We start from the raw sequence: 20,035 nt of genomic DNA on the forward strand, positions 1-20,035 counted from the left end.
CAAATAACCTTTGTGCCGCAATCTGTGACAGAAATACACCTAATATAGGCGAATCTCTGATCGTAAATGACCCCATATATCTTCCTCTTGACATTTGTATTTATTTCAATGACCTGCACACCCTTTTATAAGATATGTAGACAGATGGATGAGATGTGCGCCCCGTCTGTAAGGAAGTTAGAACAAAATGATGGAGGTCGGCTGGAATGTTTGATCAGAACTGCTAAGAACATCTACAAAGATATCCCAATTATAATCTCACAGGACAGTATGGGTGTGTGCGGCATGTCATGTAGTTTATATGTTTTATTACATTTTATGATACTTGGAAATGTTTGTACTTGTTTAGGTCGTTGTGAATTTCGGTCTGGTCTATAAGATGCAGCAGCACAATGGGATCATTTTTCAGTTTGTTGCATTCATCAAGCGCCGACAGAGAACCGTTCCGGAGATCCTGGCAGCCGGGGGCAGATATGACCATCTGGTAAGCCTGGAGCATAATGGAGGGTTTACAGAGGGACTGGGCAGTGTGTACAGCTGTGGAGGAAATAATCCCTTGTCTTGTACTGAGCATCACCATGCAGATTGTGGGAGCATGTGCTTATTATCTGCTGAGACATTTACTTATCTCCTCTCTGACTCCACAGGAAAGAGGAACAGGTCTGTGTATTATACAAAGTTGTACTTGGCGACATGACCTTTGTATAATTTCCATGTTATCTGTCTATTCCACCAGCCACCTGTGTATTGTTAAATTTCATGTGAATAAGCTCCATTGTAAGTCTCTCGTCTCACCTGTGATCGCCTTTCATGACCACACTCAGGGTATCGTCTGAACACTTGAGAACAGAGCAGGGCCCTCAGCAATTCAAGGTTCCTTCTGGGGAAACACTTAGTAACTAATCTGTAGAAGACATTGGATCGTCCACTAGGACAAGACCGGTGGTTCGCTGCCCCAGCTCAATACCTTGTAGTTTTTGTACATCAGGCTCACTACTGCCCACAGAATTCACAAAGTTTCCACTGCAATTCACATGAACAGGGGAAAAGATTTTATGTATGACAGTGCTTCTACCATGTTCGGTTGGCACATTATTTTACCATTTTTGGTGCGTTGGTTTTTGGTATCTTGAAGGACCTCAAATCTGCCAGGGTCTTGAGAGAGCAGCTGCAGGCAGCATATTACCGTATGTAAGTGGCAGTCACTTTTTACAGGGTTGACTTTTATTTCCTCCATGTGTCCTTAAAGGGGTTATCCCATCTTAGACAATGGGGGCATATCGCTAGGATATGCCCCCATTGTCTGATAGGTGCGGGTTCTCCCTACAAGGAGAACGGAGCGGAGAAACTTGAGGAGGGCGCACTGCGCATGCGCAGCCGCCCTCCATTCATTTCTATGGAGCTGCCGAAAATAGCCGAGCGCTGGCTCAGCTATTTCCGTCGGCCCCATAGAAATGAATGGGAGCGGTGGCCGCGATGGGAGAGGCGGGGAGCTGCGCCTGGTGGTGGACGGACCCCGCAAAACCCGGGGTCCTCCTGCCACAACTCTCCCCGGCTCCGTTCACCTATCAGACGATGGGGGCATATCCTAGCGATATGCCCCCATTGTCTAAGATGGGATAACCCCTTTAAGGCCTCATGCATATGACTGTGTGTCCATTTTGCAGTCCCCAAAACATTGATACCGGCCATGTGCTCCACACTTTCCCGTTCCGTAGGTCTCGTACTATTGTAGAAATTCCTATTCTTGTCCGCGATATGGACTAGAATAGGACACTTTTAAAAAAAAATATTTTACATTTTTTTGCAAAGCTGTGGAACAGACATATATGTGGGCCTGATTAGGAGGATTTCTTGAATGATTGTCAAGAAATGGTTTTGCACAGCCCACACACTTACACATGAAGTTTGTGAAGAGAATGTATGTTATAGTCACATTGGGCACATTCATTAAGATACCAGCGTTTTAGACGACAGTCTTAATAAAGCCCCATCACTGGCGGTGGATCCGTGGACATTATAAGGGGCGCCTGCTTCTCCATAACTTCAGCGCATCCCGCTCCAGTTCCTAATGTAAGACGGCTTCCGAGCTGTCTTACATTTAGACCATTTTCTACACCTAAAACAGGCATAGAAAATGGTCAATGAGACGGCCTGCCGGCCTGGCCCCTTCCCCTCCCGAGCCATGCCTACAATTTTAGACTTGCCGTGAGCGGGGCAAAGTCGCAGATAGCGGCACAACTAACCATTGCACTGCCATCTGCGATACGCCTAATTTAGACCTATTCCAGCTTAGTAAATGACTCCCATAGTTTTTTTTTCTTTAGACAATGTTACAGAGGTGGATTCTCTGTTAGAGATGACAGGCTTGTGACATTATCTGTGAAGTAACGTTTTGTTCTATGTCTAGATTTCACAGTTTAAAGGACTTCAGACGGGATCCTTTGCTGTACCCTGTGCGGTTGGCATTAGCATAGCTATAGACAAGATCTCTGCTGCACTTTCCAGCGCTGATGAAAATGTAAGTTAATGTAAAGCTTTCTATGTGCACATACACTGACCACATCTGTACATTACCTGATCAGAATCATTGACCAGATATATTTTATCATTTTGGTCATTTTTTCTGAAGCTTCAGCTTTGTAGTCACTGTAAACACTATGAAAATGCTTAATTAGGGACTTATTGTTAGTCTCTCATTTTCACCAAGGGGGCAATTCAGTAATCACCTGCTACTAGAAAACTTAGATAAGGATGGCCTCAGGATAGGTCATCATTATCAGATCGCCGGGGGTCCGAGTCCCAGCACCCCTGCCAATCAGCTGTTATGGGGAACTGCCACGCTCACCAGAGCTCTGGGGAGCACAGTCGGCTCTCGGCATCTCTGCCAAGCACATGGTATAGCGGTTGTGCTTGGTATTGCAGCCCAGCCCCATTCACTCCAGTGGGGCTGAGCTGCAACTGGGCCATATGACCGACGTACTGTGACATCACATGGCCTAGGGCAAGGATCAGCACCCTCAATGGCACTCCAACTGCTTGAAACTACAACTCCCAGCATGCAGACGTAGCTATTTTTATAACTCACAGAAGTGAAAGGAGGTTTCTGGGAGTTGTAGGTTCAAATCAGCTTGATTTCTGTAGTTTGCTGATCCCTGGCCTAGGAAGAGGCCTCAGAGGCTCATGGAGCGACAGCCTCTTCTAACAGCTGATCGGTGAGGGTCCTAGGTGTCTGTACCCTGCCAATCTGATATTTATGACCTATCCTGACGGTCATCAATATTTATTACCGGATAACCCCTTAACTGCTTAGGGAAAAAATCTGAACCAAAATTCCTATCCAGATATTTAACCTGCAGCTCATAAAGGTTTACATTTACCCTGTACCAGCTAATTTCTGGTGGTGATGGCCTTTGATGTTCATGATGATATAAAGACTAGACTTTGATAGAAGCAATGTCATCCCTTTCTACATGCATTTTTACAAGTCAGATGCATGTAAATCCTGCGGATATATTTTTTTGTCCATATTAATTCCAGGTGAGCAGCTGTGACCTGCTTGTTGTGAGTGCTGGCCAGATGTCTGTGAACAGGGCTATTGGCATCATTCAGAAGCTGTGGACCGCTGGCATCACAGCCGAGATAATGTATGACTGGTCTGAGGTGAGTAGCAGCCATTACGTTCTCTCCGTGTGAGGTGAGATTTCATCATGTATCACTAGTCTGTGCCAATAGGACTATGGTAATTAAAGAGCGTTTTCAATAAATAAATAAAAAACACATGGACCGTTCCTTCTCATGTTATACATTGATCCATTGCTGCTAAGAGAAAATCAACATGAGATTCCACATGGTGTAGAGAACCGCTTCAAAGAGGTCACTGTGCAGCTGGCACGTATACACTGATCAAATGTATACTAAGCACACTTGCCAGCTCCTTTTTCAGGTCGGTTCCTACACCATGTGGTGGCGCTCCCATAGCTTAGTGACCCGCTTAAAAGTAGGCTTATACCAAGAACCTCGTGTAAGTATTTATTTGTAAATTGCTTAGCAAAACTTCTCAAGCCTTGAGAAAGACCTTTCTAGAGTCGAAATGGCGCAATGGTCTAAATAAATCACTATTGCATTTACTGGAAGAGTGCTGTATTTTTTTCAACATTTTATCTTCTTTTATGCCTGTTTTCTAGTGCAAAACAAGACTGAAATCTGTGCCAGGTAGGGGCTGGCTTGGTTTTCAGGTTAGGCGCATAAAACGCTGGTCTATGATGTTTCCCCCTTTCTGTAATACATCATGTGTTTTTTATGTAAAGTTTTATAGACCTGTGTGTATTAGCTTTCCCATCTTTACTACAGCGAAATGAATATAGTTCATCTACCTATAGAATTCAGAGTCTTTGGTCCAGATTTACTAATCTTGTAGATGGCGTAAGCTTAGACCGGCCATCTAGATCTGCACCAGATCTATCACAGGGGCTCAGGCTGGATGATACATCTGGTGCAGGGGTAGACACTCTTCCCTCAACTATTGGGTGGCTTCTTACTTTGAGATGGATTTCTTATGTCAGAATTGTGGAACAATTTTGGCTCAAAGTGGCATATCTTTTGGGGGGGGGGGGGAGTGTAGAAATCCTTGATATGACAATTTTTAGACAGATTTTTTGGTACAGACACTAATAAATCTGCGCCTCTATTCTCATTTTCTGGAAAAGGCAAATCCCAATAAAAGACGCATTGTGCAGGAAAAGCACCACCATCCAGCCATTAGTGTCTCTTTTTTCTGCCAGTGATATCTGTAGCCCTTCTCATTGAAACTTTCTATTCATCTTGGTTTCAGTGTGCCCTGCAGAAAATGCTGGATAAAAATAAGATACAGTTCTGATTCCAATGACCTCATGACAGTACCTAACATGTCTTTCTTCTTTAGTCACAGGATGAGCTGCAGGAACTTTGCAGATTGTCTGGGATTCCTTTTGTTGCTATTGTCTCTGATAAAGAAGGGAGTCACGTGAAGGTACATGAAGCTAGATAGAGGTGATCTCTCTGTGTGTGTATATGTGCAGATATTTAATATGATTTGCTGGGTAAAGCAGTGTTTACCAACTATGGTTCTGGATAAAATGTATCGGACATGTTGGAAGAAGACCGTGATGTGCCATGTTTACAGTATTTGACCATCATCCAGGCAAGTAGTTCTAAAGTTTAAAAAATACAGGAGGAAATAGTTTGGGGTTAAACTCCTGTTTAACACATGATGGTAAAAATGAATCTGACTCCATGGAAGGTCTGAGTTGTCACCATAATGATTCAGCATCTCCAGCTGCTCTCACACTGGCTTCATCCACTAAATACATGTTATTAACGTGTCTGTTTTTTTGGTTCCTAACAGCTGAAAGCATTTGAGAAGGAGCGTCAGACTGAGAAGAGGATCCTGGAGTCAGATCTTGTGGATCACCTGTTACAAAAGCTCCGACTCCGAGGGCAGGAAGAGAGAAATAACAGGTGCGGACGTGTGTTTTTATGGCCTGCTTCACACATGGCAGGTTGTTACAGTGTTTGCCAGTCAGACATACAAGTCGTCTTTTCTGGTCATACGGGTTAAAGGGAGTCTGTCAGCAGTTTTTACCATGTAAAACCACTGACAATGCAAAGTAGGGGCTGTGGAGAGCATGGCAGACATCGTTGCTCTCGCAGTGTGCCACTTCACAATTCCTCCCCTCTGCTCTGAGTGACAACTGTAGCATCCAGTCAAGATTGTGAAGAAAGTCACCGCAGAGAGCAGAGTGAGGGATCACCTTACCTTTGGGGGGCACCTGCACCTCCATTCCAGAGCTGCAGGTCTGGTCCCCCTCAGATCAGAAGAGACGTCGACACATCCATTGTCCACGTGACAACTCGGCAGTCATATGCCATTTACACACAAGACCAGTGATTGGATGAGTGGTCATGTGAACAGTTGACGTGGCATCACCAATTCTGGTCTGATGGTGAAAGGAACCCCACCTGCAGAGCTGGAACAGAGGAGCCAGTAGCAGGTGAGTAAAGATTTAGGGGGTCATTAAGTAAGACCGGCGTTTTAAGTTATGAAGAGGCGCCGGCTCGCTTACATTTAGACCAGTTTCCACGCCTCAAACAGGCATAGAAAATGATGAATGAGATGGGCCTGCCGGCCTGTCCTCTTCCCCGCCCTCACCACAACCAGTTTTTAAGACCTGGCGTGAGAGGGGAAAAGTCGCAGATTACGGTGCAATGTGCGCCAGAAATACACCTAATATAGGCATATTTCTGGATACTAAATGACCCCCTCTGCTCCCCTGAAGGTTTCAAAAACTCCCAGACAACCCCTTTTTAGGCATGTAAGCGCATGAAGTATTACACAACATACAAATCTTTGATGGTGTATGTACCTATGTGCTCTTGGGGTGCTGGCTGTGTAACTTTTATTCACGCTGTGTGCCACATAGGAGCTTAGACAGGAGAAAAGGTGTTGGCATGTTGACAGTCCGTAAATGTAATAATGTGATCATGGTGATGAATTCTGACAATTTATGGCACTAGGGCTCCCAGCACTGGGTAAAATAATGTTACTTGTCTTGACTGCCTCCACTGTCGATAAAGCTGCATTTACACGTCCGTAAGCGGTTTGCGGTCAGCAAATCACGGATCCGAAAAACACAGGTACCGGTCGTATGCGTTCTGCATTTTGCATTATGCACACGGCCAGCCCTATTATAGAGATACCTACTCCAGATTGCGGGCAAGAATAGAACATGCTCTATCTTTTTGGCGGGCCCGCGGAACGGAACTACTGATGCAGCCCCGTTGAAATGAATGGGTCTGCACCCAATTCTACGGAACGGATACAGACCCAGAAATACGGTTGTGTGAATGGACCCCAAGTGTCTCCCAGAGACCCCTCAGTCAGTTTTAGTGATTTTGAGAACTCCTTTAATAAGTTTAGTGGTGGAGGGTCTGGGGGAGGTGTAAATACAAATGGTAGCTGTGGACTCTCGGTAAGCTTTGTTAACCAAGTTCCCGAAAATGGCCGCTGTTGATGTGGCATGGGAGGCGACTTGCTTGTCAGCGCCTTTTGTTGCGTCCAGGAGCTGCAGAAATGCAGATGAAAGCTAGGTCGTAGAGAGATTCTTCAGCATATTGTATGGGACACTTGCTGTGGTAACCATCCAAGGCCCGGCAAGTATCATGCACACGTCCTATTAATATTGGGCATGTGCACAATGGTCCCATTGAATGTGGCTCTCGGGGTATGAAAAGTCGGGGACCACTGCACCCACCATATATCACTGGTTGCATCTTGCAGTGTTGTAACCTTGTATCAGTGAGTTTTTTCTTTCCTTTTCAATGAATTGCTTTTTATTCTAGTTTGCCATGTTTCTATGACCTAGTTCACACTTCAGTTATTTGGTCAGTTATTTCTATCACTGATTGTGAGCCAAAACCAGTAGTGATGCTACTCGGAGATAAGGTATAATGGAAAGCTATCCTCCTGTTCTGTGTTTTTGACCTGCACCTGGTTTGGGATCACAATGACCAAATAAGTGAAGTGACCTAGATCTTCTTCATAATGCTTCTCAATGTGTTGGGCTGGATATTTATGGTATTCATTCTATTAATGGAAATAATTAAAAAGTAAAGGAATACTGGAAATATTGTTAGCAATAGATTTATACATCTAATGTGGATGTTTTCACTCCTTTTTTCACACATTGTGAGCAGTAGTAATATATAAGGATTTTACTCTCTAGAGAAATGCTGGATACGCTGTCTGGGCAGAATCTGAAGGGATCCTTCTCAAGCACACAGAGTAAGTATTGAGCTGCTGCCGCTGTAAGAATATAGCGGGTGTAGTTCCCTGGCATGTGGGGCTGCCATTATATATTAGTCTTCCTGGTGAATGGCCGCTACTGTTACACACTAGCTGTTCAGGACAATGATTCAGTGATTCAATATGAATACATTAAGGTCACACGCCGGTTACTTGTCTATTGTTTTATTACTTTAAAAAAAAATGGTAGCGCTGTACTGGAAGTCTTTTTCTTCTGCCCAGCACAGATGAGATTTTATTATTGTGCCCAACACTACTAAATATCTGTAGGGCTTTAAGAATTGGAAAAATAAATTTTCTATGTGATTCTTTTCATCTATGCATCTCCCTAAACTACGGTAGGTCAAATTTGCATCTGCAAGCCCCCAGTGTTCAGATGTTTGTTCTTCCAGTAAAGGGGGAAGGCCAGACATTGTGGACAGTGACAATTATTTGCACAAATGACCATCACCCTATCATAGGAGGTTTGAAGCCTCTAATGCCATCAAGCACTAGTGTATAGAATTACGGTAATTTAGAATATTAGGAAGGTGGGGCGCTCACCAGGATTAGGCTACTTTCACACCTGCGTTCGGGGTTCCGCTTGTGAGCTCCGTTTGAAGGCTCTCACAAGCGGCCCCGAACGCATCCGTACAGCCCCAATGCATTCTGAGTGGATGCGGATCCGCTCAGAATGCATCAGTCTGGCTGCGCTTGGCCTCCGGTCCGCTCAGCAGGCGGACACCCGAACGCAGCTTGCAGCGTTCGGGTGTCCGTCTGGCCGTGCGGAGCCAAACTGATCCGTCCAGACTTACAATGGGGACGGATCCGTTTGAAATTGACACAATATGGTGAACTTTCAAACTGATCCGTCCCCCATTGACTTTCAATGCAAAGTCTGGACGGATCCGTCTGACTAACTTTCACACTTATATATATTTTTTTAATATAATGCAGACGGATCCGTTCTGAACGGATACCATCGTTTGCATTATAGGAGCGGATCAGTCTGTGCAGACACCAGACGGATCCGCTCCGAACGCAAGTGTGAAAGTAGCCTACTCTGTGGTCCAGCGTATAGGCGGTCCCTGTATCCAGTGAGACAAAAGTAGTGCAACAGTTGACAAATAAGCCTTCTGTCTAGACTACACAGATAATAGAGTATCTAAAAAATATTGGAAATATTATATAAACAATCTGCAGCTTACGGCTACAAAATTCTCAATAATATATTAAACATTAAAATATATTCATATTGTGCCAATGGTGCGGAGATAGTGATACTATGAAAGTATATAATACAACAATCCACAGTGGGGCCCTCACGGGTCAATGTGTCGACCCCTACGATCTCTCACATAGTATTATGCCACTTCCTGTGTCTAGATCTCATCATCAGTGGAATTTACACTGTTCCAATATGAGATAGTGATGGTAAGATAAGCGGATCTCAAATGGTTGTCACCAATGCATTTATGTAAGGTGTTAACTATTTCATTCTCTTGGTTACCATTCACTTACCGTATTTTCCGGCGTATAAGACGACCCCCAACTTTTCCAGTTAAAATATAGGGTTTGGGCTACACTCGCCGTATAAGACTACCCCTCCAACGCTATTTACTTTGGCATCAAGATCTGCAGGTAATTGTTGTGCAATATTTGTCTTTTGCCTCGGCACCATATTATGCCTTTCCAAGAATCTAGTACACCAGGATACAGTGGCCTTAAATCTGTTGCTGTGATCTGGGTTAGATTTGGCCACTGAAGTGCAAACAAACGTATTTTATTTCGTGTCACTACATAACCGTTTTGGCGATGGTCATTCACCATGTCTGCTACATGTTTTTTCGAGTTCTGGCCAATGTGGGGTGCCTCTTCTTAATGCACACTTACCCCTTGGCATACTCTTGAATGCTTTTTAATTTGCTTTCCAGTACCGAACCATCTTTTCTGTTACTCCATATTGTCTTGCAGCAGCGCAGTTATTATGTTCCATGGCAAAGTTTACAACTTTAAGTTTGAAACTGGCTTCATATTTCTTTCTTCTTGCTGGTAGAGCCATGATGGGGTCTTGACTGTTAGCCATTTGTATACTGTACTGTATGTACTGGTGCTGTACTGTATGAACTGGTACATATACTGGTGCTGTACTGTATGTACAGATACTGGTGCTGTACTGTATTCACCACCACATGTATCTGCTCCCCAGATAGACTCCGTTTTTTCACCACAGATAAGATGCACACCAAACTTCATTAGAGATCCACCGTTCCAACATTAGAATTGGCTGAAGTGCAGATGCTCCTGCTTCCCCCGCCTTCCCTCAGAATCGCCAATCGAACCCAGTATACAACAACCAGCCAATCACGGCAAGCGATGTACCGGTATTTTCTGTGCACACTGCATACAAAGCCTGCTTGGATTGGGTGGGTCAGCACTCCTTGCCTGCCCAGCCCTCCCTGTCTTCAAGACGATCTGAGCGGTAGTACGCAATGTGATACTGCCGGCATGAGAAAACCACTGAGAGCAGGGAGAGGGGGCCGCTTCAGGGGCAGCTGGCCGGAATGCAGCTCACGGTGGCTCAGCTAGAGGGCGCCTGTCCCTGAAGCTGGAGAAGGACAGCTTCTACAGTCCAGCTAGGAAGTAAGTTTCAGCACGCCGTATAACGGCGTATAAGACGACCCCCGACTTTTGAGAAGATTTTCACGTGTTAAAAAGTAGTCTTATACGCAGGAAAATACAGTATGTGATGTTGAGAGCAAGTAATCGTCACTGACAGCTGATACAAACAAAATGAGTCAAATATGATGTTGGGCTGGTATCCCACTGACACTATTAGTAGTCGTACAGACTGTCCTAATATAAATAGAAAGGCTTTGGTTAGTGCTGTGAGGAATAGCAATCACATATCATAGCTCTGTGGCCATCTGGATTGAGTAATGTGATGGTTGCTGAGTCCAGTGAGGTCTAACATTATACGGTACTATCAACTCTTACCATAATGTTACCAGAGTCAATCAACAGAGCTATGATATGTGATCACTAATCCTACAATGTCTGCACAGTCTCTCACAGCACTAACCAAAACTACCGCTACTGCGAGCACTGGTGCCTTCTCAAACAGCTGATCGGCGGGGGTCCCGGGTGTCAAACCCCCACCGATTAGATACTGATGACCTATCCAGAGGATAGGTAAAAAAAAATATATATAACTCTTGGAAAACCCTCTTAACATCTTACATAAATGCTTGATGCACTGCATTGGTGACCACCATTTGCGATGGGCTCATCTATATCGTTACAGTGTACATCCCACTGATTGGGTTAATGTGAACAATAGGATCAACATACAAGTAGTGGCCTAATACTATCCGAGACTGCAGGTGGTGGCAGATCCCCATGAGAGCCCCAGGGAGGATTATTATTGTGTTATATACTTTCAGGGAATCTGCATAATTGACACAATATAGATATATTTTATTCATCAGTATTATATTTTGTAGCAGTAAACTACAGATTTTGACTGGTTATGTATTTGCAATATTCAGCTTGTTATTAGGCCGGTTCTCTTGACTACACAGATTTGTCAATTATTACTATACTAACGGCAGTATAAAGTAGAGACAGGTGAGTTGATTTCAGCGGTCTGTCATTTAAAAGTAAGTGGTTGCCGAGAACCAACATCACAATCATTGCAGACTGGGCCTGGAAAAGAGTCCCGGCCACCTGAGAAGAGTCCTGGTTATTCATGATCTCCTGCTGATGGCTGACAGTCTTCTACCTAGATTTCTCCCTTTCTCTCTAGGAGAGAACTGCCAATCATCAGCAGATGGGGAGAGAGCAGGAGATTATGGATAACCAGGACTCTTCTCAGGTAGATGTGACTCTTCTCAGGTAGATTTGACTCTGCAATGATTATGATTCTGGTTCTCAGCAACCACTTACTTTTAGCTCATGAGTGACACATCGCTGACATCAGCATTTCTGTCACTACTTTATGCTGCCTTCAGTGAGGTCAGCATAGAGTTGATGACAGGTTCCCTTTAAATTTGGGGTTTAAAATTATTATTTTATTTTATTTCTCTTCTTCAATATTGTATCAGTTGTGTATATTTTAGCTTGTATTCATTCTATATTTTACTTGACAGGCCAGTCTGAGCAGCACAGCAGTGCTGTAAAACTAAGTGTCAGTATCGTTGCCCCAGAGAGGTTATCTGCAAGTACGAGACGGCGTTATGAAACTCAGGTAACAAATGTTTTCCTGTATTCACTTTCTTAACTGTACTAATGATTTTTATTTGGAAGCTGACATCTGTGTATTTATAAGATTATGTGAACAATGAGTTTGGTGGTAAAAAGTGTGGAAATACAGCTGAAAGAGCAGTTAAGGGTACTTTCACAGTAGCGGTTTTCTTTTCCGGCATGGAGTTCCATTCTAGGGGCTCTATACCGGAAAAGAACTGATCAGTTTTATCCCCATGCATTCTGAATGGAGAGCAATCCGTTCAGTCATTTTGACTGATCAGGACAGAGATAAAAACCGCAGCATGCTACGGTTTTATCTCCGGCCAATAAAACTGAACACTTGCCTGAATGCCGTATCCGGCATTTTCTTTGCATAGGAATGTATTAGTGTTGGATCCGGCGTTCAAAATACCGGAATGCCGGAACCGTCCTTTCGGTCTGCGCATGCGCAGACTGAAGAAAATGGGAAAAAAATAAATGCCCGATCACTCTGCCGCAAGTGTGAAAGTAGCCTAAAACAGTCATGAAATGACCACAGTAAAGAGGACCTGTCACCTCCAGTATTCCCTATAACAACTCTGGAGCATCTTTTCTTAGAACTGTACATTGTGCCGTTCCTCCTGGAAATGTAGAAATAGACAACTGTGTTACCATTCCCCTTGTCAACAGGACGTGTCCTTATACAGTCTAATCATTGCCGTATATGGATCATACAGACCAGAAGAATGATGACACCCAGTTGTCAATTTAAACACATTTTAGAGAGTTAAGCATTTTCCTGTTTCAATTGGCCCCATAGACATTGAATAGAGTATCAGTAGGTCCTCTCGACTGCCTTCCCATTTAGACTCGTCATGCAGCAAGGACCCTTGTTCCAGTGACCGATCTGTGGCTAGGTGATAAATGTGTATTGTTGTACAACACAGCAGGACTGGTCCCACAATGTCCTGGACATACATAAGGCTGATCAATGTTCCCTCCATAAATACCAGATGGGAACAACCATAGTAGCTAATGTCAACCCACCCATGAAACCTTGTGTTGGTCCTGTGTGTGTCTACACGAAGGGTCAGCAACCTTCGGTACTCCAGCTGCTTTGAAACTACAATTCCCAGCATGCTCCATTCATTTCTAGGGGAGTTCTGAGAAGCAGTTGTGCATCCTGGGAGTTGTAGTTTCACAACAGCTAGAGGTTGCCTACCCCTGATCTACACTATGCATGATGGCAGCCCTCCTGTGAGCAGGCACTTACACTGTACCAGTGATGTACAGTTACATGGTGGTGTGTGTAAGAGTGAATGCATGCTTCATCCAGTATTTTATGTTCATTTTTACAGGTTCTTTCTAAACTTCAAACTTCTATTACAAACCTCCAACAAAGAAATACAGAAATTGAAATTCTGGCAGTAAGTAAACACTGTAGCATCTGAGTATTAAATAAAGTGTGACCTATTTTCACACACTGGCTGGTCGGGAGGGATGATCTTTTTAGACTGTGACTATACAGTACGCCCCCGTTGCTCCTAGTGGCTCATTTGCATATATTAAAATACCATTTTTCTCAGCAATGCGGACACATATGAACATGAGACCAACACAGTTGTCTTCAGCTGCCAAGCCAGTTTCATAGGCACAAATCTGCCGACAGATGCCCTTTAAGAGAATATCTCCATAATACAGTGTGTATTCCTCTGTATATAATGGAGGTACAAATTGTACGTAGATCAATGATTTAACACTGGTGTACATTAGGCCTATTTAGAATAAAAGCTCTTTGGAGCAGCTCTCCCCTTGGGCTTATAGAAGAGTTCCCTCCCTTACATCCATGTACCGGATATGCGGTAGGACTAGTTAGTGGCTGTCTGCACCATACAGCATGCTTACTGCTTATCAGACAAGTTTTTTGCTGACTTTTAAGGCCCTGATTAATTAGAATAATTTTATTCTTCTAGGTAGATCTACCAAAAGAAGCAATACTAAATTTATTATCATTGGAGGTAAGTAATATTGAGTCTGATTACACGGCACAATCTGCCACTGGCAAAATATTATTTTCAAACATGTTGAAAGGACTCAGATTACCCGATGAATGAGCGTTTGCTCATGTATCGGGTAATCGTCGGCAGTATTACACTGCCAGATCATCGCTAAGGAGTGTTACTACAGATGGTTGCTACTGATAAATCTTAGTGTAAGATGTAAATCTGGTGTAATAGGCTCTTTGCAACACATTGTGTCTGGTTTGAAGGGGCTGTGTAGTGTGATGATATTAATTACCTGTCCTTAGGATAGCTCATCCGTATCAGATCAACAAGGCTCTAACTCCTAGCACCCCCCACCAATCAGGTGTTTGAAGAGGTTGCAGTGGACCTCTTCAATGTTAAACTGCACACAGTCTTCCTGTCACTTTGGGGCCAGCAGTTGTAATTATACTGCACCACCACTATAATGTAGACGGCGTGCAGTTCGACACTAAAGGGACACAGCGCTCGCACAAGCACCACAACCCCTTCACAATCTGATACTGATGAGCTATCCTAAGGACAGGTCATCAATATCATCACATTGCGCAACCCCTCTAAGGCCCCTTTCACACGAGCAAGTTTTCTGCGTGGGTCCGATGTGTGCAGTGAAGGCATAGCACCCGCATTGAATCCTGACCCATTCACTTCAATGGGTCTGTGTAGATGATTATTTTTTTTCACGCATCAGTTCTGCATTGCCCTGGCCCCATAGAAGTGAATGGTGCGTCAGTGAAAAACGTATTGCATCCGGATGCAATGTGTTTTTCACTGACAGTTGCTAGGAGATGATATTTGTAAACACACGTGTGGAAAAACGCATCATAACTGATTGCACCCGCGTGGAAAAAGCTGAAACACTGAACGCAAATGCGGACAAAACTGACTGAACTTGCTTGCGAAATGCACCCTGAAATAATCAATATCGTTCATGTGAAAGGCGCCTAACGGTGAATTTCCTGGCTTTAAAGAAAACTGTAAGCTTTATAATTGTTACCTTGTAATTCTCCCTGCCAACCATGTGCTAGGCTTCACTAATCTAGATGAGAGCCTTGAAGATTAAATCTAGACACAGTATCTCTATTGTCTGATTGCAAATGAGCATAGGCAAGTAAGGTGTTAATTTGCTGTTGGGGGAGGAGCCTTTGTGGGAGGGTGTGTATATAAACCCACACAGTATTAGCTTGCTAATTATAGCTTGCTGCTTCTCCAAGACTGCTTACCAAGAGCTGATTTACAAGAGCATTGAGATATTCAGGAGATACTCAGGAGGTAATCTGGAGGTGGATACAATCTAAACAAGTAAGAGTTGTTTGTTTAAAATCTTTCCCCTCTTTACAATGGCAGACCTGGTTCTGTGCAGGAATTGTTGTGCTTTTATTTCAGGTTCCACTCTTCAGAGGTTTGGATACTGTCTGATCTGTAGACAGCTCTCCATAATGCAGCAGGAAATTACCTTTTTGAAATATGAGGTTTTTAAATTAACCACTAAACAAACTCAGGCTGAGAACATTGCAATGCCACTGCCACAGAGGCCCCCTAGAATAGGGAGATGGGTTACTGTAGGTTCTGGTAGACTGAGAGTTGTGGATAGAAGGCATGTCCCACAGTCTGTGGCTCTCCATAATTCATTTGCAGCACTTTCAGAGTGCAAGAGCAACATGGAGGATGGCTCAAGCACAGTGGGTGAGAAACAATCATCTCCCATGCCTAAAGTATGCAAGACTGCAGCCAAAGACAAAAAGGAGAAGGCGAGGATTGATAGTAAGCAGCTGTTGGTGGGCGATTCCATCATAAGAGGTGTGAAGTTTGAGGAGAATGGTGTTGTGAGATGTCTCCCTGGTGCTACCGCTAGCAGGGATAGACGACGGATCGTTAATATTGTTAGGCAAGCAAAGCAGGAAAGGGAAGTGGATGTTATTCTCCATCTTGGGACAAACGATCTGGCTTGCAATGAGGTTTCAAAGGTGAAAGAAGCTTTTCACACACTTGGAAAGGATATACAGGAGGTTGCATCAACTGTTTCATTCTCTGCAGTTTTGCCTGTGCATAACCTTCAGCATGACAGGAAGATGCGCATTAAGGAATTCAATGTATGGCTTGGTGAATGGTGTCTGAACCAAGGGTTTGGCTTTGTGTCTCATGTTAGCTCTTGTTGGAATGGAAAAGAACTGTACAAGAAAGATGGTTTGCACCTTTCTCTCAAAGGAACGAATGTCCTCGGTGAACAGTTCCAGGTATTTGCTAAGAAGCATTTAAACTAGGAAAGGGGGGCAAAAGAGTGATAATCCAGCAGTCCAACTGCCCCCCGAAACAATGCCAGAAAAGGGCAGTAGCACAAAGGTTAAGAAATGACAAGCTCAGAGTCTTGTCTACAAATGCTCGCAGTCTAGGAAATAAAATCAATGAACTTGAGGCTATAATGGCATCTGAGAATATAGATGTAGTGGCTGTTACTGAGACGTGGTTCAAGGGGAGTAATGACTGGGATATATCAATACCAGGGTTCTCTCTATACAGGAAAGACAGAGAAGGCAAGAAGGGGGGAGGGGTGGCCCTGTATGTGAAAGATAACCTAAAATCTAATTTGATACAAGTTAGTGAGAACAATTTAGAGTCAGTTTGGGTTACCGTGCAGCTTGATAATCATAAGGCAACTCGTGTAGGTGTGATATATAGACCACCTAGCCAAGTCAAAGAATTAGATGATCTACTAGTTGAGGAAATAGCTAAAATGACATTGAAGGGGGAAGTTATCATTATGGGAGACTTCAATCTTCCAGATGTAAACTGGAAAACCAAAATAGCTAGTTCTGCCAGGAGTACAGATATTCTAAATTCCCTACTGGGATTATCTCTACAGCAAGTAGTGGAGGAGCCAACCCGGAAGGAGGCCATTTTAGATTTAGTATTCACAAATGGGAATTTGGTATCTGATATTACTGTAGGGGAAAGCTTGGGATCTAGTGATCACCAGTCAGTGTGGTTTACTATAAGTACAGTGACTGAGTCACACCACACAAAAACAAAAGTTTTAGATTTTAGAAAAACAGACTTTTCTAAAATTAGATTAGTGGTATACAAGTCCCTATCAGACTGGAACAGTTTCATTGGAGTCCAGGAGAAATGGGACTACTTAAAAGTGGCACTATTGAAGGCAACAGAAAATTGCATTAGGCTTGTCAGTAAAAGCAAAAAAAGGAAGAGACCACTGTGGTACTCAGCAGAAGTGGCCAAAATCATTAAAAACAAAAAGATAGCATTTAGGAATTATAAAAAAAAACAAAACGAGGATGACAGACAAATTTATAAGATTAGGCAGAGAGAGGCCAAACAAGTTATAAGAGCTTCCAAAGCACAGGCAGAAGAGAAATTAGCTCAGTCAGGAAAAAAAGGCCAGAAGGCATTCTTCAGATACATAAATGAAAAAAGGAAACTAAAACAAGGAATTACCAAATTAAAAACAAAAGAAGGAATGTATATAGAAGAAGATAAAGAACTAGCTGACTGCCTCAATGAATATTTCTGTTCAGTTTTTACAAAGGAAAATGAAGGAGAAGGACCTCAGTTAGGAAAGAAGTCTAATGAATCTTTTGATGCATGTGTCTTTACAGAGGAAGAGGTTCTAAGTCAGCTGTCTAAAATTAATACAAATAAGTCACAGGGGCCTGATGGGATACACCCAAAGCTATTAAAAGAGCTCAGCGTTGAACTAGCAAAACCATTAACAGATTTATTTAACCAATCGCTGGCAACAGGAGTCGTCCCAGAAGATTGGAAATTAGCAAATGTTGTGCCCATTCATAAGAAAGGTAGTAGGGAGGAATCGGGCAACTATAGGCCAGTAAGCCTGACATCAATAGTGGGGAAATTAATGGAAACCATACTTAAGGAGAGGATTGTGGAACATCTAAAATCCCATGGATTGAAAGATGAAAAACAGCATGGGTTTACTTCAGGGAGATCATGTCAAACTAATCTTATTGATTTTTTCGATTGGGTGACTAAAATAATAGATGGAGGAGGTGCAGTAGACATCGCTTATCTAGACTTTAGTAAGGCTTTTGATACTGTCCCACATAGAAAGCTTATCAATAAAGTGCAGTCTTTGGGCTTGGACTCCCATATTGTTGAATGGATTAGGCAGTGGCTGAGGGACAGGCAACAGAGGGTTGTAGTCAATGGAGTATATTCAGACCAAGGTCTTGTTACCAGTGGGGTACCTCAGGGATCTGTTCTGGGACCCATATTGTTTAATATCTTTATCAGCGAAATTGCAGAAGGCCTCGATGGTAAGGTGTGTCTTTTTGCTGATGACACAAAGATTTGTAACAGGGTTGATGTTCCTGGAGGGATACACCAAATGGAAAAGGACTTAGGAAAACTAGAGGAATGGTCAAAAATATGGCAACTAAAATTTAATGTTGATAAGTGCAAGATAATGCACCTGGGCCGTAAAAACCCAAGAGCAGAATATAAAATCAGTGATACAGTCCTAACCTCAGTATCTGAGGAAAGGGATTTAGGGGTCATTATTTCAGAAGACTTAAAGGCAGGCAGACAATGTCATAGAGCAGCAGGAAATGCTAGCAGAATGCTTGGGTGTATAGGGAGAGGCATTACTAGTAGAAAGAGGGAGGTGCTCATGCCGCTCTACAGAGCACTAGTGAGACCTCATTTGGAGTATTGTGCTCAGTACTGGAGACCATATCTCCAGAAGGATATTGATACTTTGGAGAGAGTTCAGAGAAGAGCTACTAAACTGGTACATGGATTGCAGGATAAAACTTACCAGGAAAGATTAAAGGAACTTAACATGTATAGCTTGGAAGAAAGACGAGACAGAGGGGATATGATAGAAACTTTTAAATACATAAAGGGAATCAACAAAGTAAAAGAGGAGAGAATATTTAAAAGAAGAAAAACTGCTACAAGAGGACACAGTTTTAAATTAGAGGGGCAAAGGTTTAAAAGTAATATCAGGAAGTATTACTTTACTGAGAGAGTAGTGGATGCATGGAATAGCCTTCCTGCAGAAGTGGTAGCTGCAAATACAGTGGAGGAGTTTAAGCATGCATGGGATAGGCATAAGGCCATCCTTCATATAAGATAGGGCCAGGGGCTATCCATAGTATTTAGTATATTGGGCAGACTGGATGGGCCAAATGGTTCTTATCTGCCGACACATTCTATGTTTCTATGTTTCTATGTAAATCTAATCTATTATCAAGTAGGCCATCCATGTTGTTTCCTGGAAAACTAATGGCTTGTTCAAACTGCATTTTTTTACAGCTGAAAATCACAAAATCACCTCAGATCTGTCTCTCATTGCTGTAAAAAGAAGCACCCTGCCCCATCTTCTGCTTTTCAGAGCCTGAACCAGCACTGGGACTGCAGAGGGTGGCCACACACCATTTAGGCCCTTTCACACGGGCGAGAATTCCACACGGGTGCAATGCGTGAGGGGAACGCATTGCACCCGCACGGAAGCCAGACCCATTCATTTCAATGGGGCTGTTCAGATGAGCAGTGATTTTCACGCATCACTTGTGCGTTGCGTGAAAATCGCAGCAGGCCTAATAGAAATGAATGGGGATGCGTTAAAATCAAGTGCAGATGCAATGCGATTTTCGCGCATGGTTGCTACGAGATGATGTGAGTAAATTGATCACATGGTTATAAGGGAAAATAATAGCATTCTTAATACAGAAGGCTTACTAAAATGTCTCCCCGCAGTGGTTCCCGCTGAGGTCGCCTGACTAATAAGAGGCAGCGTGAGTGGTAGCATCCATCTTGGATGACTCAGTTTTTCCCCCCTCGTCTAGAGGTGTGTTCAGACGACTCTCTCCCCCCCCCCCCCTTTCTGGATCCAAATGGCGGTGTCGCGCTCCCTGTGTTTCTCCTTTCGGGGGTACCTGTGGGTCCTCGGTCTTGTGGTGGCCTCTTC

At 43.4% G+C, this 20,035-nt stretch overlaps 1 protein-coding gene across 1 annotated transcript in view; it reads left to right on the forward strand.

Moving 5' to 3' along the window:
• The window catches only part of EIF2AK4 (eukaryotic translation initiation factor 2 alpha kinase 4), a 103,071-nt gene that overhangs the window by 77,903 nt on the left and 5,133 nt on the right, over positions 1-20,035 (forward strand). Inside the window, 9 exon segments of the mRNA XM_040411496.1 lie at positions 350-484; positions 2,411-2,521; positions 3,541-3,663; positions 4,925-5,011; positions 5,387-5,499; positions 7,764-7,822; positions 11,971-12,068; positions 13,405-13,473; positions 14,020-14,064. Coding sequence (XP_040267430.1) covers positions 350-484; positions 2,411-2,521; positions 3,541-3,663; positions 4,925-5,011; positions 5,387-5,499; positions 7,764-7,822; positions 11,971-12,068; positions 13,405-13,473; positions 14,020-14,064 — 840 coding nt within the window.

Source organism: Bufo bufo, chromosome 11, assembly GCF_905171765.1.
Source record: "Bufo bufo chromosome 11, aBufBuf1.1, whole genome shotgun sequence".
In the NCBI taxonomy this organism is placed as follows: domain Eukaryota; kingdom Metazoa; phylum Chordata; class Amphibia; order Anura; family Bufonidae; genus Bufo; species Bufo bufo.